This window comes from Papio anubis, chromosome 16, assembly GCF_008728515.1.
Source record: "Papio anubis isolate 15944 chromosome 16, Panubis1.0, whole genome shotgun sequence".
Taxonomy (NCBI): domain Eukaryota; kingdom Metazoa; phylum Chordata; class Mammalia; order Primates; family Cercopithecidae; genus Papio; species Papio anubis.
Genome location: NC_044991.1, coordinates 52,245,185 through 52,266,794, shown reverse-complemented (window position 1 = coordinate 52,266,794; position 21,610 = coordinate 52,245,185). Strand labels below are relative to the sequence as shown.

Sequence of the window (21,610 nt, the reverse complement as noted above, 5' to 3'; positions counted from 1 at the left end):
TGCTTGCCTCAGCCTCCCAAAGTGCTGGGATTATAGGCGCGAGTCACTGTACCCAGCCATTATTATTCTTTTTAGAGACAGGGTCTCCCTCTGTTACCAGGCTGGAGTGCAGTGGCACCATCTTGGCTCACTGCAGCCTAGTCTTCCCAGGCTCAGGTGATCCTCCAGCCTCAGCCTTCCAAGTAGCTGAGACCACAGGTGCACACCACCACACCCAGCTAATTTTTCAAGTTATTTGTAGAGACAGGGGTCTCCCTATGTTGCCCAGGCTGGTCTCAAACTTCTGGCCTCAAGGGATCCTCTCACTTCGGCCTCTCAAAGTTCTGGGATTATGGACCTGAGCCACCCAGCCTGGCTAAAAGTTTAACTTTAAAAAATTAGATTAGAGGCTGGGCGCAGTGGCTCATGCCTGTAATCCCAGCACTTTGGGAGGCCAAGGCGGGCGGATCATGAGGTCAGGAGATAGAGACCATTCTGCCTAACACAGTGAAACCCCGTCTCTACTAAAAATACAAAAAAAAATTAGCTGGGCGTGGTGGTGGGCGCCTGTAGTCCCAGCTACTCGGGAGGCTGAGGCAGGAGAATGGCGTGAACCTGGGAGGCAGAGCTTGCAGTGAGCCAAGATCGTGCCACTCACTCCAGCCTGGGTGACAGAGCGAGACTCCGTCTCAAAAAAAAAATTAGATTAGAAATCAGAAATTGAATGAAAGGGGATAGGGTGGAACCCAGGAGAGAGCAGACATCCAGGACCTGCCTGGCCCCAGAAGAGAAGGGGAGGCTGCTCTGCCCCCACCCTGCTTCTCTGTGAGTGGGCTGCAGGGTGGGGGGTAAGGGGTCTAACTCCTACTGCTTCCCAAGCCTCTGTGTCAGACAGCACCCCCTTCTCCAAACAGCCTGGCTTTGTCCCCTGGAGCCCTAAATAACAACAACAACAACAACAATAGCTGACATTTATTGAGTTCCAGCCCAGGCAGGGAGGGCAAGGCAGAAACAGCACCCAACAGGACTGGGCGCGGGGCTCACACCTGTAATCCTAAAGCATCAGAAAGACCCAGGTGGGAGGATCACTGGAGCCCGGGGGTGGAGGCTGCAGTGAGCAGGTGGAGACTGCAGCATGGTGACAGAGCAAGACGCTATCTCAAAAAAACACCACCCACACCCACCCACTTCCTGCCAGGCCTAACCCCTGCGGCCTCCAAGCGCCAAAGGAAAGCTCTTCCGAGGTGGGGTCGCCGGGAGGAGGGGGAAGCTCAGGTTACAGAAGAGCCTGGGAGGGGCTCAAAGACGCCCATCCTGGAAGAGGCCCCAGCACTGACCTCCGTGGGGATGGAGATGAGGAGGATGGAAAGAGTGTCTTCCTCCAGCATCTTCCTGAAGGTGAAGGAGGGGCACCTTGGGGTGTCTGAGATTGTCACCGCCGGAGAACCCCAGGTAGCTGGGGTGTGCTGTGGGGGAAGGGGAGGATCCCAGAGGCCCTGAGCCCAATGGAACGGATACAGACGGGACCAGATGGCCTCAGAGCTCCTCTGTGGGGCTCCCTGGAGCTATGAAGACCCCATTTATCCAGAGTCAGGTCGGGGCCTGAGCTTGGGCGGCCCCAGGTGGGAGACCCCTCGCCCCGTACGGAAGGAGCCTGTGGTGGGAGGGGCCGTGTGGGGTGAGCCCGTGGTGGGAGGAGTCTGAGGTGGGGGGAGCCCGTGGTGGGAGGAGCCTGCGCTGGGAAGAGCGTGTGGTGGGAGGGGCGGTTGCGGGATTGGGGGGAGCCTGAGGTGGGAGGAGTCTGAGGTGGGGGGAGCCCGTGGTGGGAGGAGCCTGTGGTGGGCGGGGCCTTGCTGGGCGGAGCCACCCTCGCCTCTGCACTGGGTGGTCCGTGCGCCGGGTCACGGGGCCCTGCCTCGCTCCCAGATTCCTCCGAGGGATTCCGAGGAGTGCACTAGGACTGGGGGGTTGAGCAGGAACCCCCTCCCAGTCACCTGAGGCTCTTGCGCCCCGCCGAAAGCCGGGGGTGCGTGGGGACGGGAACCCCACTTGGAGCCCGGCTCTTGGACCAGCCACCCGAGGTGGCCCCCAAGCCGGGGACGCGGGCCCCCAGAAGTCTGGGGCTCCCCAGGAAGCGAAGCGGATGGAAGATTCCTCGGCTCAGGGTCCTGGGTCCCCACCCCCCCACCCCCGGCCCTGGGCAGCAGCGTCACAAAAGCCCCTGGTCCCCAGGGCAACCCGCGGAGCGCGGAGGGAGGCTGGGCTCTGGGAAGTCCGCGCGCGGCTCCGCTTCGGAGGCAGGGCAAGTGGGCGCGGGTCTGGGGCGGCGGCGGGGGCTGGGAAAGGAGGGCTGGGGGTCTCAGGAAGGTAAGGGGCAGGCAGAGCGGCCGGGGAGGTGGGCCCGGGCCAGGGGAGCCTAGGGGAGTGTGGTGGAGGAGGTAGGGTGCGGGCACCTGGTGGTCTCAGGGAAGCGGGCCTGGGACCAGGGGTGTGACGGAAGCAGCGAGGGGTTCGGAACCGCTTTCCAAGGTTCACGACCAGCCCCTCTGGGTTTTCCACCTGGGCAGCTGCTGGAGACTGGAAGACATCCCTCACTGGCACAGAGGCACGATTTCCCTCCAGTGGTGAAACCCGCCCCAGCCTCCAGCCAGAGCAGGGCTTAGGCCTGGGGTCCCGGGGTCCTGCTCTCAGCTGGCACCTCACCCTAGACACACTCCCTGCTGTCCGAGGGTCCTGTTCTCACCCCGCTGCCCCAGGAAGGTCAAGGGTCGTCCGTTTGGGCGTGAGGCAAACATGGCTGCACCTACCTGTGTGGCCTTAGGGAACTCACACAACTGCTTAGCTCTCATTTGCGGTTCATCCCAGGCCCTGGTGGCTGTGACAACCTGAGATCTCCAGGGTTGCTGGGAGCTGGGGCAGCAGCCAGGGTGCGGCTTGCTCTCAAGGGAGCTGCGGCAGAGGCTGGGGCCACAGCTGCACTCAGCCGGTGCACCCACAGACAGAGGGTCAGACTCGGCTCAGCACTGGGCTGAAACCCTGGATGAGGGCAAGAACCAAGCGTCTTAGGCTCAGGCTCCGTCTGGGAAACGGAGTGTTGCTTGTGGGGTCCGTGAGCTCACCAGGGACAGGGTCCCGGGTCCACAGGGAGGGCCCACAGCGTAGGAGGAGGGCTGCTCCTCCGGGTCCAGGCCTGGCCGCCCTCCTCCCACGCTGACTGGCCTGCTGGCGTAGCCTTTGGTGAGGCCCGTCTCTGCTCTACGACTGCGGTGAGGCGTAGAGAGTCCCCACGGAGAACCGGAGCGGGAAGATGGCCCACGAGTGTCCCAAGGGGGGGTTGTGGGCTGCTTAGGACCACGCTGTCCCCTCTCCACGGCCCTGAGGGTGCCAGCACCCCCTTTCAGTACCAGGGCTAGGAACTGGGGCCCTTGCCAGGCCACAGGTCAGGGCTGGGGTTTCTGCCCTGGCTGTTCTGGCCAGAAGTCCGCAGTCCTAGCTCTTCCCTGTCCTGTCCCGCAGGCCACCGGTTGTCAGTAGAGGTTTATGCTCCTCAGCATAAACTGTGTCCAGATCTGTAGCCTGCCCATCCAGCCCTCTGGGCAGCCTCTTCCCAGCGAGTTGTGCCCCCGAGGAAAGACAGAGGCCCAGCATGGGGGCAGTGGGCTGAATCCATCCCCCAAGCGTGCCACGGCCCAGGGGAGGCCAGCCTGCCTGGCAGTTGACACCCAGCCCTCCCCCCAGCTCCCGGATAATGAGCTCCCACATGGCAGGCCTGGGCTTAGACAAGATGAAGCTGGGCAATCCCCAGTCCTTCCTGGACCAGGAGGAGGCAGATGACCAGCAGCTGCTGGAGCCAGAGGCGTGGAGGACCTACACCGAGCGCCGCAATGCCCTGCGTGAGTTCCTGACTTCGGACCTGAGCCCGCACCTGCTCAAGCGCCACCACGCCCGCATGCAGCTGCTGCGTAAGTGCTCCTACTACATCGAGGTCCTGCCCAAGCACCTAGCCCTGGGCGACCAGAACCCGTTGGTGCTGCCCAGCGCCGTGTTCCAGCTCATCGACCCCTGGAAGTTCCAGCGCATGAAGAAGGTGGGCACAGCTCAGACCAAGATCCAGCTCCTGCTGCTCGGGGACCTGCTGGAGCAGCTGGACCATGGCCGTGCTGAGCTGGACGCCCTGCTCCAGTCGCCAGACCCACGGCCCTTCCTGGCCGACTGGGCGCTGGTGGAGCGGCGGCTGGCGGACGTGTCGGCCGTCATGGACAGCTTCCTGACCATGATGGTGCCGGGACGGCTGCACGTCAAACACCGCCTGGTGTCTGACGTCAGTGCCGCCAAGATCCCGCACATCTGGCTCATGCTGAGCACCAAGATGCCCGTCATGTTTGACAGAAAGGAGTCGGCGGCCCACCAGGACTGGGCCCGGCTGCGTTGGTTCGTCACCATCCAGCCGGCCGCCTCGGAGCAGTATGAGCTGCGCTTCAGGCTGCTGGACCCGCGGACGCAGCAGGAGTGTGCCCAGTGTGGCGTCATCCCCGTGGCTGCCTGCACCTTCGACGTCCGAAACCTGCTGCCCAACCGTTCCTACAAGTTCACCATCAAGAGGGCCGAGACCTCTACGCTGGTGTACGAGCCCTGGAGGGACAGCCTCACCCTGCAGACCAAGCCGGGGCCCCTGGAGGGGCCCACCCTCAGCCACTCTGTCCGAGAGATGATTTTCTAATATTTATCCACTAATAAAGAGGAGTGTAAATGCACATACGGAATTAAAGACACAAACCTATTTATGTTTTAAAGGCAGCAGCCACCAGTGTTTTTCCTGGCTCAAAACATGCCAAGCCCCAGGCCGGACCTCCCACGACAGCTGAACCTGGAGCAAGAAGTGCCAGCCCCTGAACCTGGGGGCCTCCTCCCATGACGAGAGCTGCTCCACAGGGCGGTCCCAGCCCCCGCCTCTCCTCGCCACACCCATCACCATGACCGAGCTCCGGCCTTCCTTACCCACCTTCCTGGCTTGGGGGTCTCCCTAAGGGGATGACACTTCTAGGCCGCAGTGCGTCCACCACCCCAGCCCAGCCTTGAGTGCTCATTAGCACCCCCGAGGAGGCAGTGATCTCTGGCTGTGAGCAGCTCAACTGTGCCCCTCCATGCCCTGCCCACCGTTTGTTCCTCAAGGGCTGTCCCAGCCCCGAGCTCCCTCTCTCCTCCAAGATCAGCTGCTTTTGCTAGGCGTCCAGCCTCTGCTTCCCCCCACCACTCACCTTCAGGACCGCAGCTGCCCCTTCCTCCGAGAAGCCTTCCCTGGCTGCAGGCTGGTGAGGTCCCCAAGTCCCCTTTGCTAGAGGTGCCTTCTCATCCTCTCTGCAGGCACTTCTCAAGCTATTGCAAACTACTGTCTATTTCATGACGGCCCAAGAATAGATGTGGTCTTCAAGGCAGGGCCCATCCAGCACACCAAGGAGGCCACTGTCCTGGAGACTCCATGCTGTGCCCCTCCCTCCACGGACGCCCAGAACCTCTTTTCCCACAGTGACCATAGCCCCCACGACCATCTGACCCCCGAGCTGGCTCTGGGAGACCACGGGAGCCCCTGTGGATGCAGCCACGAATGGGCCAGGAGCGGAGGGACCCCAGCTCACAGCGGCCAGGGGGTCCTGGGGAGCAGCTTCAAAAGTGGGACCAACAGGACAGTCAGGGCTGGTGGCCTCAGGGACTTTGGACTTGGCCAGTCTGGTGACACCAGAGCAGCTCCGGAGCTGTGGCCTGTCCTCACCACACCAGGCACCGGCCCTCCCCTCCTGACACAGGCAGCCCAAGCCACCAGCCCTGCAGGGGGGGTCGCCGCCCTCCCCACGCCCCTGCACCCAGCACTCTGCAGTGGGCCCTCGACGGCCTCCACGGCCGCGTCCCAAAACCGCCCTCCCCACGCCCTGCACCCAGCACTCTGCAGTGGGCCCTCGACGGCCTCCACGGCCACGTCCCAAAACCGCCCTCCCCACACCCTGCGCCCAGCGCTCTGCAGTGGGCCCTCGACGGCCTCCACGGCCGCGTCCCCAGCACAGTAGCCATCCACTTTTGCCCCCCAGCCGACCTCAAAACACCCAGGAGTGAGAAGAGCTTTCAGAGTGGTTTTATCATTAAATTAATATCTAATCACATAATTCAATGATATAAAAATCGGAATGTAGAAGGTGGGGCAAGCCCCTCCCTCAGGACTGGAGGCAGCAGGAGGGGCAGAGCTGCCCTGAGGCGGCAGCGCTCGAGAAACAGATGCAGCTGAGCAGGCTGTCCCGGAACGCGGAGTCCAGGGTGGAAGCATCGCCCCGGCCCCCCCGAGCCCACCGCGCAGCCCGCGGGAAGACTGCAGGCTTTTCACATTTCAGAGGGCAGGGTGGGGCGGGGTGGCCCTGGCTTTGGGCTGCCGTCAGCAGCCCCTGAAGGACACAGGTGGTGGTGGTGGGAAAAAGGCCCCTCTGCCAGGGGGCCTCCTTGTCCTGAGCTTAGGCTGAGGTCTCTGTTCCAGTAACAGATGCTGGTTTTTTTTTTTTTTTTTTTTTTTTGACAGGGTCTCGCTTTGTCACCCAGGCTGGAGGGCAGTGGTGCGATCAGAGCTCGCTGCAACCTCTGCCTCCTGGATTCAAGCGATTCTCATGCCTCAGCCTCCCAAGTAGCTGGGATTACAGGTGCACGCCACCACGCCCAGCTAATTTTGGATTTTTAGTGGAGACAGGGTTTCACCATGTTGGCCAGGCTGGTCTCGAACTCCTGACCTCAGGTTATCCCCCCGCCTTGGCTTCCCAAAGTGCTGGATTACGGGCATGAGCTACCACGCCCGTCAGGATGCTGGCTTTGAGTTCATTTAAATACAGAATAAACCTGAACTCCACAGACGCCATCCAGAGTGATAACAGGTGGCATCGAAAGGTCAAAGGGCAGCCTCCATAGGGTTTCCTTCCTGGTTCTGAGACTTCCCAGGGACAGCAGAACTACCGTGCGCTGGTCCCAAAGAAGCCCCTTTTGGCCACCCTGAGAGGTGTCTTTGTCCCCAGATGCCCAGGAGAAGCAGGGGTGTGGGGACCGGCCCTCGCCGTTCCTCCTCCTCCAAGTCTGCCCACTTCCCGCCCCAGGGAGAGCCCGAGGCCAGGAGGCAGGCTGGCCCAGGCAGGCTGATGGTGGAGGGCGATGGAGAGGTTGGGGGGCCCTGGACTTGCCCTCCCAGTCCTGGCAGCTTGCGGGTGGGGAGGGCTCTTCAGGAAGGCATAGTTGGCCTCCTGCAGATGCGCACCTGGCCGGCAGGCACGAGGCTCTGCTGAGCCTCACAGAAGTCCAGGAGGCTACGCCAGAGGGGGCAGCAGCGCAGGAGAAGGTGGTCTCCTATGAGGGTGGGAGTCAGGCGGGAGTCAGTCAGGGTCAGGTGGAAGGGATCAGGGTCAGGTGGGAGGGATCAGGGTCAGGCGGGAGTCAGTCAGGGTCAGGTGAGAGAGGTCAGGGTCAGGCGGGAGGGGTCAGGGTCAGGCGGGAGGGGTCAGGGTCAGGCGGGAGGAGGCAGGGTCAGGCGGGAGGAGGCAGGGTCAGGCGGGAGTCAGGGTCAGGTGAGAGAGGTCAGGGTCAGGTGGGAGGGATCAGGGTCAGGCGGGAGTCAGTCAGGGTCAGATGAGAGAGGTCAGGGTCAGGTGGGAGGGATCAGGGTCAGGCGGGAGTCAGTCAGGGTCAGGTGAGAGAGGTCAGGGTCAGGCGGGAGGGATCAGGGTCAGGCGGGAGGAGGCAGGGTCAGGAGGGAGTCAGTCAGGGTCAGGTGGGAGGAGTCAGAGTCCAGTGGGAGGGGTCAGGGTCAGGCGGGAGGGGTCAGGGTCAGGTGGGAGTCAGGCGGGGTCAGGTGGGAGTCAGTCAGGGTCAGGCGGGAGTCAGTCAGGGTCAGGCGGGAGGGGTCAGGGTCAGGTGGGAGGAGTCAGGGTCAGGCAGGAGTCAGGCGGATTCGGGCGGCTCTCTGGCCCAGCCCTGGCCCCACCTGTGTTCCCACCAGGAAGAGCCCAGCCCTGCCCTCACCGATCAGGCAGAGCCCCTCCTGGGCCCGCGTGACAGCCACGTTCACTTGGTTGGGGTCCACAACGAAGCCCAGAAACTTCTTGAGCCAGCTCTTGGTGGGCCGCTGGTCCAGGTCGCTCTTGGCACAGGTGCGGACGGTGCTCACCAGCACATAGCGCCACTCGCTCCCTGCGAGATGGAAGGTGAGGCCCTGCAGCCACTTCGCCCACCCTCCCGGCCCCACCCATGAGCCCCCAGCCTCACCCTGGCTCTTGGTGATGGAGGACACGGCCACCCCAGTGATGCCCTCTCGCCGAAGGGCCTTGCTGATCTCAGAGGCCTGCGCGTTGTAGGGCGTGAGGACGGCGACGTCCTGGGGCTCTATGGTCCTCCCCAGGGTCAGCTGCTTGGTGATACGGACCTGAGGGGCCGAGGGGGCAGGTGGAGCGGACCCTGGTGCCTCTCCTGCCCTCCAGGAGGCCCTCCCTGACCTCCAGGCACCAGACACTCACCACCTCAGCCACCTCCTCCAGGTTGGCCTTGGAGTTCTCATTCCCTTCATCCGTGGACACCAGCAGGCTCCGCTCGTGGCCCTGCACATGGCCAAAGATGACAGGGCAGCTCTCCTTGCCAGCGTGGCCCAGGACACTGGGCGGCCTCTTCAGGCCCTGCCACATCTTCAGCCTGCTCTTGTAGAATGCCATTGAGGGGAAGGCACAGATGCCCTCGTGCTGCAGGCAAGGATGTGTACTGGTCAGAGGTGCCGGAGCTGCCACCTGGGGCTGTGGCCCCCCAGGGGCTGCAGGTGGGCTGGGGGCTGAGCGGGGCGGGCTCACCATGCGGTACTGAGTGTCCAGCATGTGTGCGTCCTCGTGGTACCGCTCGAACAGAGACCGGTCCAGACCCAGGTTTTGCAGCCACTCGTTCTTGACCACAGGCCGCAGCTGCTTGTGGTCTCCAAGAAGAACCACCTAGAGGAACAGGCAGGCCTGGCCCTGACACTGCTAGACCCAGAAGGACCCCAGCCCCACACAACGCCCACGTCTGCACACACAGGGTGCCTCAGGTGTGAGACTGTGCCAGGGACGCCTGCCCGTGCTACCCACACACCCCGCCCCACCAACCTTCTCGGCCTGTGGGAACCGCACCAGGGGGATGAGGGTTTCAGGTTCTGTGGCCATGCCTGCCTCATCAACAAGGATCTGCCTCACATCCAGGGTTTTGAGGCTGGCGGAGGCTGCACAGGAGCAGGTGCAGAGGATGACCTCGTGCCGATCCAGCTCGAACTTCCGAGCCTCCCACAAGACCTTCTTGTACCTGACAGGGACACTGCCTGTCACCCCAGGGCCCCCACGCTGCAGGCAGCTCCACCCCCGGGCCCCTGCCACTTACAAGACCAGGTCCTCCCTGGAGAAAAGCTCCCCGCTTTGCAGCCGGGTGTCAAAGGCCTTGATTTCCGACGAGTACGGGTTGGGGGCCTGCCGGATCCGATGGTGCAGGGTGATGCTCCTGGCGGGCAGAACACAGTGAGCCCTGTCCACGCAGGCCCATCCCAGGGGCAGAGTTCAGTGAGACCCACCTACACAGGGCTGGCGGGACAGCTCGGTCCTACCCGGCCCAAGCCCCAAAGACAGCGGGCACACCTGAGGCTCTGGTTCGGCCTCCCCTCCCGGGGGTTCCTCCTGAGCAGCTTCCTGCTGCCCAGGCGTGGCACTGGGAACTCGCTGGCCTCGGCCTGTTCGCCGTACACCCGGAGGGGCTTCAGCTCCGTCCTTCTCAGGAGCAGTTCTGAGGGCAGTGGGGGGACGTTAGTCTAGCCCCACGTGCCAGCACCCCAGAGACCCCCACCGCCGACCCCGGCACACCTGCCAGGACATCCACCGACTTGTTGGAGGGGCCGCAGTACAAGATGCAGGGACCCCCCAGCTGCGTCTCCCCATGGGGGGAGCCTCCGGGCTGCACCTGCTCCTGGTTTGATTTATGAAACCAGAATATGATGTGGAGGCCCACGATCGTCTTCCCTGTACCTGCAGCCGGAGAACAGGAGATTGTAGCCCACCCCCGGGGTCCCTGTGGCCCAAGGCAGCCCAAGGCAGCCCGCAGCTCCACCTGCGTGGGCCCTACCTGGCGGGCCCTGGATGACTGTGAGAGGCTTCTCCAGAGCCTCCCTGACCGCCCTGTTCTGGCTGGGGTTCAGCTTGTGGCGGCCTCCGGGGATGTCATAGGTCTGCCGCTCCAGGAACCTGCTGGGGATCACTGAGAGCCGGGCGGCCTCCCTAAGCACTCACGCAGGGTGGGGTTGGGGGTCAGGGGAAGCTGGAGGGGTGGGGCAGACCTACCTCTGCAGAGGGGCTGCGGGACAGGCCGGCCCAGTGCGATGCTGGTGACCAGCGGGGACGCCTCCTCTAGCCCACGCACGGCTTCCTCCTTGCGGCTGGGGGTGAAGGCAGACACTGGAAAACCAACAGGACTCCCAGGAAAGGGACTGCTGCCCCACGAGGTACCCCCCTCCCAGAAGGGAGGAGCCAGGGGTGGTCCCCCAGCCCAGCCTCCGTTGGTGGAAGCCACTCACAGATCAGGAAGCTGCTTGGGCAGCAGCTCAACGGTGAACAGGGTGCCCGGCCTTAGCACCTCTTCCGGAACCTTCTCCATGCCCATGTGGTGGATGAAGAGGTGCACCTGTCTGGGAGCCTCCTGCCGGTCTGCCCGGCTCTCCTGGTCACAGTCCTCCGTCTGCCCGTGGGCCACCCAGGTGTATGTGCCGGGGTCGACACTCAGGCCAGGGCCAAGGCTGCTGGGCCCGGGGCGTGGGCTGGCCGTGGGAGCCGGCAGCCCCTCGAGCCGGATGCAGAGGTAGCAGCAACTGAGGTTGATGTCGACACAGTTCTCCTCGAGGAAGGCGGCCTCCAGGCGGAAGGCGCCCTGCAGCTGCCCCTGCGGCATCCGTGACACATCCCAGGAAACACTCAGGTGCTGAAGTGTGACAGCGTCATTCTCGGCAACTGCACCAGTGGCCGACTCCAGAGCGCAGAATGGCTCCCACACACAGGTGTACTCATCCACGTCGCGATAGCGGTCCCGCGGGGCCTGGTACACGTGGCCCAGGAAGCAGTCTCCGGGCCGCTCCACGTGCTCCAGGCAGAGGCTGAAGCCGGGTGCCACGGTCCAGAGCTGAGGGCTCGGTACCAGGAAGCCGTGCTGCAGGCTGGCGCCGAGCTGCACCTGCAGGGTGTCCCCACTGCCCAGCTCCTGGGCCACCTCCAGGAAATGGCCACAGCGGCTCCGCTGCACCTGCACCAGCCCCCGCCGTGGGGACGCCTCACCCTTCTCCTGGATGAGAGCAGCTGCCTCCGGCCAGCGCTGCAGCTCCACCAGCGCCAGCAGCTGCTTCCACAGAGCCATCTCCACGGCCCAGGTGTGTGGGTCCAGCACAGTGCCAGGCAGTGGCAAGGGCGGGCCGGATCCCTGCACTGAGTAGACACGGCGCCGCCACAGGAGCTGCATGCCCGGCCGGCCTGCCAGGGCGCGGGGGTGCTCGGCCAGCTGCAGGGAGCTGTAGGGGACGGGGCAGGGGTCGGGCAGCGTCTCCCGGTTGCTGGGGAATTGCAGCCGGAAGCAGCGGGAGCCTGCCTCCACATCCACCACGAAGCCCAGCTTGTCCAGAGGCTGAGCCTTGAGCTGCACGGCCAGGTGCAGGCTCTGCGCCCGCCGCTGATAGCTCTGGGCAAGTGCATGCTGGAGGCTGAAGCCCTGGCAGAGCCCATCAATGTCCCTGGCAGAGTAGGCGGAGCCCCCATGGCCCAGTGCCAGCAGGATCTGCCGCTGCAACACCACGTCCAGGTACCTGCGGATGGGTGAGGTGGCCCATGTGTACCATTCCACCTGCAGCGAGTAGTGACCACCCTGCTGCCGGTGGCCCCAGGTGCAGCGGCCGAACGCCGAGCGCTCCAAGGCCTTGCGGAGGTCGCGGCCTGCAGGAGCCAGGAACGGGTGCATGTCGTCCGTGGTGACTAAATCCACCATCTGCTCGTAGTCCTGAGTGCGGGCGGCAAACTGGACCTGCTTCCAGAGGGAGGCCAGGAGGTGCAGCTGTGTGTCGGGGGCGCTGCCCCCACCGCCACGCAGGTGGTGGCTGAGGTGCAGTGAGAGGGGCACCCGCTCCCCATGCTTCTCACACAGGGCCTTGAGCTGCTGGCTGTGGGGTGCTGGCTGCCACCGCAGAGGCGTGACCGTCCGCGTGCGTTCGCTGCCCACAAGGAACTCTGCCACGAGCCTGTTAAACTGAATCATGTACTCCTTCACCATGATGTGGGCCGCGCGGAAGCCCAGGGTGCTGTCCTCGTCCGGCTGCTCGTAGAAGCAGTCGGACTGCAGGCGGTGCCGGCGCAGCAGCCGAGAGAAGTAGCACGCGGCCACGACGCAGGCGTCCACAGAGTCCAGGTGGGCTGGCAGCTCACGGCCGGCACCCGGGTGCTGCCTGATCACCTGCTCTGCCTCCTCGTAGGACAGCTGGCGGTCAGAGCGGACCACGGAGGGTGCAAAGTGCAGGCTCTTCAGCTGGCCACTGGCTTTCTCCATGGTGAGGAACAGGGAGATGGCCAGGCGGTCCCGGCCCGGCAGGAGGCTGAGGATGTCCTGGCAAAGGCTGGCAGGCAGCATGGGCACTGGTTCCCTGCCAGGGGCATAGAACGCAGCACCCTGCCTTCGGGCCTCCACGTCCAGCACCCCGTCCCTGGGCACGAAGCTGGCAACATCAGTGATGTGCACAGCCACCTCGCACCGGGGACCCAGGTCTCGGACACTGAGGGCATCATCGAGGTTGCAGGCGCCCTGGGGGTCCACAGTGAAGGTCAGGAAGGCGCGGCAGTCCTCTCGGCGGCCGGCAACCCGGCCAAGCTCCGACTGGTATTTCTGCAGTGCCTTGGTGATGGCAGCCAAGTCCGATGGGGGCACCCTCAAGCTGTACTCCAGGCCAAGGATGCGGAGGCCCTGCTCCCAGGTGCTGGCCTCAGGCAGCACCTCCCGGACGATGCCCAGCGGGTAGTAGAAGCCCGGCCGCCACAGGACAATGTGGACCCAGAAGAGCCGGCTGTGCCGCGCCTCCAACGTGAGCCTCTCAAGTCCCACACGCTGCAGCCGGCCCTTCCGGAGGCCGTAGACGGGGACCCGCGATGGGTCCTTCAGCTCGGCCACAAAGATCTTGGTCACGGAGCCATTGATGGGGACCATGATGCGCGGGTCCCACCTGTCCATGCGGCACACAAACGCCAGCTCCTGCCGACGCCTCTTCAGCACGCCCAGCACGCGGCCCCGAAGCCGCCCCTCGGGGGCCCTGTCTCCCGAAAGGAGCTGCACCAGCACCTCATCCCCGGTGAAGGCCATCCCGCAGTCCAGGCGGCCCCTGACCTGGATGGGGCCCGAGGAGGCGTCGTCCAGTGGGATGGCGGACGCCCGCTCAAAGGTCTCCTGCACGAAGGTGCAGTGACGGTACCGCTCTGGCTCCGCACGCAGCAGCCTCCGCAGTGCAGCCGGGGGCAGGTTCTCGTACAGCCGGGCCTGCCGCGGGGACTCTGGCCTGGCGACGGTGTCCAGCAGCCCGTCCTCCCCGACGGTCACCATCACCTTCCGGCTCTCATCCAGCAGCTCCCGCAGGATGGCGTCGTCAGCGTTGAGCTCCCCGTCCCACGGCCAGAAGTCAGCCTCAGCATCCTCGGGCTCCGTGGACTCCACACCTGCTGCAGCGGCCGCTCCCACCGCCCAGGCCCCGGGCGCCACGTCCTCCTTCACTGCGTCTCCTGCTGGCGCTGCCGCAGCCTCCGTCTGCGCTGGGGTTGCCGTGATGTCACCGGAGGCTGGGCTCAGAGCCTCATCTCCCGGCTCTGCCTTCACTGTGGCCGTCACCACAGTCGCTGGTTCCTCGGCCGGGTCCCCTACTGGCTCCGGGGCAGCCTCCCAGTTCCCCGCTGCCCCAGCTCGTGTGCCTCGGGGGGGCCAGCGCCGTCTCTGCGCCACGCCCTGCTCGACCTGCTCCATGGACAGGCCCTCGGGGCAGACGCTGTGCCGTTCCACGCACTCGCGGATGAAGCTCTCCCAGAGCTTGCCACAGGCCCCGAAGGAGCAGAGGGCCACGGCGTCCCCCACCACCACCAGCTGGGACTGGGCGCGGGTCAGGACGGTGTTGAGCACGCGGGCGTCGGTGAAGAACTCGGGGGCCAGTGCCCCGGGGCTGAGCAGGCTCTGGCAGGTGTGCACCGCGCTGAGCACCACCACCCGGAACTGCCGCCCTGCAGAGGGCACGCGGTCAGGCTGGGCACGCCGGACGGTGGGACCGACCCCACGCCCGCCGATGCCAGGCTGAGGAGTGGGCCGAGCCACCCGGGGCATCCTGGGGCAGCTGGCAGCACTCGGCCCCGCTGGTCACCCACCTGGCAGGATCTCAAAACTGCCCACAGACACCTGGCCTAGGTCCCGCCTCCTCAGCTCCTGCCTCAGCGCACTGACCTGAAGACGCAGCAGGGCCGGGGATGAGCGCCAGACGCAGTGAGGACTCCGCCACCCCCGACCAGGAAATGGCACCCCCACCAAGCTCCAGACACCTCGGGCACCGAGCCCCACATCAGCCCTGGGAGGCAAATACTGCAGCCCCTCTTACGGATGGTGTCACTGAGGCAGCGGGCTCGTCCGTCAGCCGGCAGCCTCCCCTCCCGCAGCAGGGGTGCCGTCGGGGGCTGGCCGGGCTCACCTGAGCACCCTGGGACACGACGCAGATGTGCCTCTGCTCACGGACACCCCAGCAGCTGGGCCAGGTGTTGTAGGCCTCCTGCACCTTCTCAACGGCCTGGGCAATCTCAGCCAGATTCAGCCAGGACGTCATGGATATGTCCCGGTCTGGGCTGCCCGCCACGTGGCAGAACATGAGTGGGTAGTGCCGGGGGTGGGGCGGAACCTTGCCCCTGGCGTGGATGGGGTTGCCCTTGGCCACGTAGAAGTGCCGGGAGACGAAGCTGACGATGGCTTCCGTGCAGCGGTAGTTCTCATGGAAGACCAGGCGGCTCTGCCGTGCCACCTCGTGCGTCTCCTGCTGGTAGTACAGGAAGAGGCGGTGCAGCAGCGTGTGCTCGGCCGCCCGGGCCCTGGCAACACTGAAGAGCCGGGGCGTGACCTGCATGTGGTCGCCTGCCAGCACGAGGCGGGTGCTGCGCGAGGCGTAGGCCAGCGGGGTGAGGGCCTCACACTCCAGCATCTGGGCCGCCTCGTCGATGAGAATGTGGGAGAAGAAGCCGACCGGCACCCTGAGCTCGCGGGCCTGGGAGGTGGTGGTGACCACCACCCGGTGCCGTGCCAGCTCTGCCCACGTGGGCGGGCGGAAAGCCTGGTGGTCATCGGTCAGGCAACAGTATTGCAGCGTGACCGGGTCCGTGTGGCTCGGTGGCCGGTCCGTGTACATCACACGGAGCGGAGTGGCCTCGGGGTGGCCGCCGCTGACGTGGCTGTGGAAATACTCCCGGATGTAGATGTCGGCAGCGCTGTGTGAGGGGGAGGAGTTCATGGGCTTCTTGCTGGGGGCCTCAGTGCTGTCCGCTAAAGCACCTACTGTGTGCCCAGCCGAGCTGCCCCTGAGCACAGCCCTTGTCTGGCTGTCAGAGGTGAGCAGCAAATGCTGGTGTGGACTCTCAGGAGTCCGAGGGGCAAGAGGCCACGGAGGGCTTTGGGTAACACCTGGGCGAGCCCAGCAGCCCCTCTGACACTGCAGACACCTGCCTCCCAGGCCCCCAGAACCCCTAATCCAGAAATCAGCCCGGGACGTATGGCCACTGTCCCAGGCTCTTCCTCCCACTCCCCACTGTGCAGGGATGGGGAGGCCCCGGTCTGGGCAGCTGGTGGTGGCAGGGACCCGAGGAAACCACATAAACCAAAGGGGAACTTTGTGGTTAGGACAAAAATCTGTGTTTCTATACAAACCAAAAACAAGATTCATCTCCAGGAACTGCTGGGTGAACCATGCTGCAGCCTTCCCCGTGACTCTCTCTTTGGGCCAGGGCCCCGGCAGAGGCACCCAGCTCCTCACCTGACAGCAGACTTGGCCACCCTGCGTGCCCTGAGCTGGGTCTGATAAAGCCAAAGTCCAAGGCTGGTCGGCTACAGGGAAGGTCCCTGCAGAATCAGAGGACTGCAGCATGCTTAGGGGCTGACTGCCTGCCCAGTGTCGGCTTGGGCTGGGTATCAGGTGAGGGGGGGCAGGCCAGGCTCAGGCTTACCTGTTGGTGTGTGTGCAGATGAGCACCTTGGCTTGAGGCCTCCGGATGACCTCGAGGGAGGCCATGGCCAGCGTGTAGGTCTTGCCGGTGCCAAAGGGGCCATAGATGAGCAGTGGGGGGACACGCTTCCCATCCCCAGGGCCCCAGCCCGCGATGAGCGCCACGGCCAGCTCCTGCTTGCGGTTGCCACGCCGCAAGGGTGGGACAGACCAAGGTCTGGGCAGGGCACAGGTGGGCAAGTCAGGCACCACCAGCTGCTCCTCAGGCAGCGTGTCCACTGCCTGGTGCCAGAGGCGGAAGGTCATCGGGTCAATCTGGAACTGCACCTCCAGGACCAGGCGGGCCTCAGGCTGCAGCCCCAGGGCCAAGCAGCAGCGGGCGGGAAGCAGCAGCCACAGCACCTGCTCCGAGCTGGCCCGCTTCTCCAGCCGCACCTCGAACACTGCATTGTTGGGTGCGGGGACGGGGGCCACCAGGGCTGTGCTGACCGCCCGGCCCAGCAGGAAGCCCTGGTCTGTGTCTGGCATCAGGGACGGGGGGACGGGGACCTCTGCGTACAGTGCTCCCGGAGGCGCGAAGAGCATGTTCAGCGCTGGCGTCTGCAATGCCGTCTTCAGGAACACCGGGCCCCGCAGGGTCAGCCTGGCAGGATGGCCTGGGTCGGGTCATGGGGCCACAGCTGCCAGCCCCACTGCCAAGTCCACGCCCCCATCCGCTCCCGTTGCCCCAGCCGCTCCCGTTGCCCCAGCTGCTCCCGCTACCCTCAGCCGCTCCTGTTGCCCCAGCTGCTCCCGCTACCCTCAGCCGCTCCCGTTGCCCCCCAGCTCACTTGGCCACCAGCTGCTGCTGAGCTGTCTCCTCCTCATAGAGAAACTGGTGCATCCTCTGCCGATAGTTTGTTGGTGAGATGGGGCCCGAGGCCAGGCCGCTGCGGTTGAACTCTAGAGCCAGGGCAGGGTCCTTGTACTTGGCCATCAGGGCTGTCTGCTCGGCCGTCCGCTCCACGGCAGGCACCACGTGGCGGTTGCCAGTGTGCCAGCGCTCCATCTCCTCAGGGTGGCCGAGCGCCAGACTGCTGCAGGGTTCTGGGTGACGCCCCTGGCCCAGCTGCAGCCCCAGCTTCCGCAGCAGCACCGGCCGGCGGCCAAAGTCGAAGACCACCCATTGCTCAAAGGTGCCAAAGGAGGCGGCCTGCACACTCACTCCGACCTGGAAGTCGGCAGCGGAGCTGGGCAAACGGAAGCGCTCACCCCGTGCGTAGAGCCGGCCCGACGGGAGGCCGGGAGCCACCAGGGAGAAGTTGGCTCCAGGCTCCTGCTTCAGCAGGGCCACATGTAGCAGGGGTTCCTGGAGAGGAGGCCGGACAGTGAGGAGGGCCCAGGACTCCCCTCGACCCTCCCGAGATGCAGCCTGGCCAGTGTAGCCCAAGTGCAGGGTTCAGGTCCCGGCCCTGCCACTTCCTGGATGGAACGCAAGCAGGTCACCCGGCCTCTGTCAACCTCAGTTTCCTCCTGTGCTAAATGGGGGTTGCTGAACCTTCCTGGGGCCCCTGTGGATGTTCCGTAGGGCAATGTGGGCAGCTTGAGGCCTCACCACCCACTCTCCAGGTGCCAGACCCTGGTGAATCCTTGTTTTCGTTTTTGTTTTTGAGACGGAGTTTCGCTCTTGTCTCCAGGCTGGAGTGCAAAGGCATGATCTCAACTCACTACAACCTCCGCCTCCCGGGTTCAAGTGATTCTCCTGCCTCAGTCTCCTGAGTAGCTGGGATTACAGGAACCCACCACCATGATGGGTTTATTTTATTTTATTTTTATTTTTTGGATTTTTAGTAGAGACGGAGTTTCGCCATATTGGCCAGGCTGGTCTCAAACTCCCGACCTCAAGTGATCCACCTGCCTTGGCCTCTTAAAGTACTGGGATTACAGGCATGAGCCTCGGCACCTGGCCAAATCCTTGTTTTAACCCGTCTACTCTACAGAGTAACCCTACCAGGGCAGGACTCTCCCGGGCCCCCTGTCTGTAGGTGAGGAGACTGAGGCAGAGAGGCTAAGGGACCTGCCGCAGGTCACGCAGGCGCTAAGTGGTGGTGCCTTGGTATTAGCTCCATGACCTAGACTCTCGACATCTGCCCAGGCTGAGGTCACCACTTCCCCAGGGCTCCCTCCGCCCAGTCGAAGCTGCTCTCTGCTCACCTCAGAGTGGACGGCAAACGTCCAGCTGTACTGGGTCTTCCTCTCCTGGGCCTGATACATCAGGGGCTGGTTGCAGGTGACACGCACTCCATCAAGGGTCTCTGTCAGCTGTGTGGAAGTCTAGCCTTCAGCAGGAGGCCTGGACCCCACCCCACCCACTGCCAGGGCCCACTTACCACAAGGACCTCACTGCTGCTGCGCTGGTACTCGGCCAGCAGCCGCTCCTGGTAGGGCACCAGCCCATCCTGCCAGGCCGCCTGCCCCCGCAGCTCCACAGCCCGCCTGCGCTGGATCCACTCCTGCAGCTCCTGTGCTGAGTGCGCCTTGGTGCAGGCGTCGCCATACTCACAGAGGTCAGGCCTGGGGGACAGGGAGGTCGGCAGGGCTACACGGAGGCACAGCCACCGTGCTGAGTTCAAAGGCCGGGACCCCCTCAGCCCAATGCTGGCCTCTGCAGGGAGCAGGGGCTTTATTCGTCCCACCCACTCCTGTGCTCCCGGGACAAGGCCTGGCTCAAGCAGTTCCCAAACATGAGCCTCCCTTATCCAGGTCCTCAGAGGCCACCGTGGTTTCAGCCCCCAGCAGGTGGCAGGGAGGCCACCGTCCACTGAACCTGGGAGCCTCTGGCTCTCCCTACAGTGGGCTCATGCCCCACCCCAAGCTCCTGCCCCGGGTATCCTTACTTTGGGCAGAGCTCGAACTTGGAGAGTCCCGGGGGTGGGGAACGGTGCTCCCAGGGCACAGCCTGGTCGAAGGCCACCATCTGTGCGTGTTCCGAGGATGCGCAGTGGTTCTCGAAGGCCTCCTGAGAGTGGCAGGTGACCAAGCAGGCCGGGCAGTACAGCTGGGCCCCAGGGGGCTGGCCGAGGGGGACCGTGCGCCCGTCGCCATCAGGGGCAGGGGGTGTGAGCAGGTCCCCCCGCTGGAGACCACCCAGCTGCTCGGCCTCCCACACAGCCATCTCCACGGCGCTGTGTGCGAACTGGCAGCGGGACTCCCCACGCCAGCATGGCTGCCCGCGCCCCACAAACCTGCAGTAGGCGGGAGGCTGGCCAGCCCGGGGCTGTGGCCTCACCGTCACAAACTGTTGCTTGCGGCGGCCCTCAGCGCTCACATGGGCCAGGAGGGAGGGGCAGGCTCCGTGCTCAGGGCACTGCCCCTGGGGGTCCACGCGACAGACACGTGGGGGGCAGCGCCTGAAGCAGAGGGAGCAGAGCAGCTCGAAGCGGCCGCCAAACTCTGTGAGGATGGCATCAGCCGCCCGGCCTGCCCCTCCCTGGGCCCCACCGCCCTGCACCTCTGCCTTCAGCCACAGGCGCTGGAGGTTGTGCTGACGCTCAAAGGTCCAGACCAGGGCTTCCTCGCGACTGCGGGCAAAGGTGCACCGGTTTCGGTGGCGCCGGCAGCCGAGCCCAGGGCTATAGTAGCGACAGACTTGGTAGCACAAGGGCCTTGGGAAGGTGGGCCGGCAGCCCACCATGCGCCAGACCTTGCTTTTGGTGGCCTGCTTGAAGCGGGCCAGCAGGATCTCGTGGGAACAGTCGTGCTCCACCCTGCGGAGGACGTAGGTGCTTTCATTGAGCCGCTGGGTGCAGCGGGAGCAGCCCAGACACAGGTCCACCAGGGCACACAGCCGGGCCAGGGACGGCCCCCTGGTGGCCGCGGGGCTGTTGGGCAGCAGGCTGGACCCTGGAGGCGCCACCTCGAACACCAGCTTGGCTCTCCGGGACAGCGTCCGAGGCTCCTGAGCTCACGGGTCCACGTGGTCCACTAGGACTGTTGGCCACGGTTCGAAGCCTGCGACAGAAGGAGCAGGTGAGACTGAGACTGAGGCTGGGGGACATCTGCTCCATGCCCAGCTGAGAAGCATGGCCCCTCCACCAAGCAAGGAGCTGGGACTCTGCCCACCCTGAGGCTGAGGCCTTGGCAGCAGCTGTGTCCTGTCAGGGAGTCGGGGCTCACTGACCCGGACACAGCCAGACCCTCCCTCCTGAAGGGTCTCAGGCCGCGCCTAGAAGGAGCCAAGGTGGCTGCTTGTGGAGCCCTGGAGGGGGCAGAGCCCTTGGCACAGTGCCGCCCCCAGGAGGTCGCACCCCTCTGCCCCAGCCGGGGGTCCTGTGCACCCCAGGGTCTCAGGCTCCTGACTCTTCTAAGGACACAGAACCTCCTTTTCTGTTAAGTGACCACTGGCCCCAGGAAAAGAGGTCCCGACATCTGCACCTGGGGAGGGGCCTCAGGGAGAGGAGGGTGCAGTGCTCACCAGAGCTCAGGGTGTCAGGAAGAGATGGGTCCCCGGTCCCCACTGCAGCTGAGATGCAACAAGAAGAGGAAGTTTAAAAGCAACAGACTGGAGGCAGACTTCAGTATGAGAACCCAGCACTCCCCGGGGACTTCTCTGAGAAAACATCCGAGTCTGCCGTCCAAAAAGGACAGGAGCTGGGACCCCAAAATCCTGCGCTCCCAGTGGGTGCACAGACCACAGGGCTGGGGCTTGCTGTGGAGCACGGCGGTCCCGGGCGGGCTGCACTGTCCCGGGCTGGGTCTGCGGCTCCTGGGACCCCGCACCCCCGGCTGCACTCGCCCTCCCGGACCCCTGCGCCCCCGGCCCCGCCACCCTGGGACCCCGTGCTCACCCTCCTGGAGCTGCCCCTGGACCCCCGTGCCCCCGCCCCTCCGCCCTGGGACCCCTGCGCTCACCCTCCTGGAGCTGCCCCTGGGCCCCCCTGCCCGCGCCCCTCTGCCCTAAGATGCCTGCGCTCACCCTCCTGGAGCTGCCTGCCCTGCCGAGCCTGCCCAGGAGCTCTCAGTTTCGATTCTGCCCCGGGCACTGACGCCGATCGCGGAAATTACCTCACCGCCCCCCGCCCCGCCCCGCCCTGCCCCGCCTCCAGCGACAGCTCGGCCCCCACTGCGAGGGAACCTCGGGGAAGCGCCAGCGAGCTAAGGGCGCCCCTCCCTAAAGGACCAGTGCCGTCGGAGGCGGGGATGGCTGGGGGTGGAGACTCCTTTCCCGCACCCCTCCAGGGCCCCACGCCCCGTCCAGCCCCTTTACACACCAGAGACGCCCCAATGGTGTGCCAGGCGGAGGGGGTGAGACCCTTCCCGGCCCTGGACGGCAGGAGGGCCTGGTGACTCCATCAGCCCTGGAGAAATCCAGGC

General features: G+C 65.0%; 2 protein-coding genes across 8 annotated transcripts; one reads left to right on the top strand and one right to left on the bottom strand.

Annotated features, from left to right (window-relative positions):
* Positions 1–1,171: 1,171 nt before the first annotated feature.
* On the top strand, positions 1,172–4,772 carry FNDC11 (fibronectin type III domain containing 11). 4 transcript variants are annotated; one of them, XM_017944635.3, is made up of 2 exons: positions 1,172–1,377; positions 3,718–4,772. In XM_017944635.3, the coding sequence occupies exon 2, from the start codon at positions 3,728–3,730 to the stop codon at positions 4,697–4,699; it is 972 nt and encodes a 323-aa protein (XP_017800124.1). In that variant the 5' UTR covers positions 1,172–1,377; positions 3,718–3,727; the 3' UTR covers positions 4,700–4,772. The 4 variants fall into 4 exon arrangements, with proteins under 4 accessions (XP_017800124.1, XP_009214026.1, XP_003904544.1 ...); XM_009215762.4 differs by having other exon boundaries at positions 1,172–1,431; XM_003904495.4 differs by lacking the exon at positions 1,172–1,377 and adding an exon at positions 2,207–2,281.
* A 1,318-nt stretch (positions 4,773–6,090) lies between these two features.
* Positions 6,091–21,286, bottom strand: HELZ2 (helicase with zinc finger 2). 4 transcript variants are annotated; one of them, XM_009215757.3, is made up of 21 exons: positions 21,213–21,281; positions 20,712–20,759; positions 19,135–20,248; positions 18,628–18,811; positions 18,452–18,559; positions 17,089–17,606; positions 16,260–16,901; positions 14,744–15,527; positions 14,427–14,502; positions 10,574–14,285; positions 10,341–10,435; positions 10,126–10,257; positions 9,867–10,028; positions 9,645–9,789; positions 9,394–9,510; positions 9,126–9,318; positions 8,838–8,972; positions 8,514–8,732; positions 8,266–8,422; positions 8,023–8,190; positions 6,091–7,350 (listed from the first exon to the last, which is right to left on the bottom strand). In XM_009215757.3, the coding sequence occupies exons 3-21, from the start codon at positions 19,929–19,931 to the stop codon at positions 7,226–7,228; spliced, it is 8,469 nt and encodes a 2,822-aa protein (XP_009214021.2). In that variant the 5' UTR covers positions 19,932–20,248; positions 20,712–20,759; positions 21,213–21,281; the 3' UTR covers positions 6,091–7,225. The 4 variants fall into 4 exon arrangements, 3 of the variants coding, with proteins under 3 accessions (XP_009214021.2, XP_017800122.2, XP_021777475.2); XM_017944633.3 differs by lacking the exon at positions 20,712–20,759 and having other exon boundaries at positions 21,213–21,286; XR_004179025.1 differs by lacking the exons at positions 6,091–7,350; positions 8,023–8,190; positions 8,266–8,422; positions 8,514–8,732; positions 8,838–8,972 and having other exon boundaries at positions 9,120–9,318; positions 10,341–10,454.
* Positions 21,287–21,610: the final 324 nt, after the last annotated feature.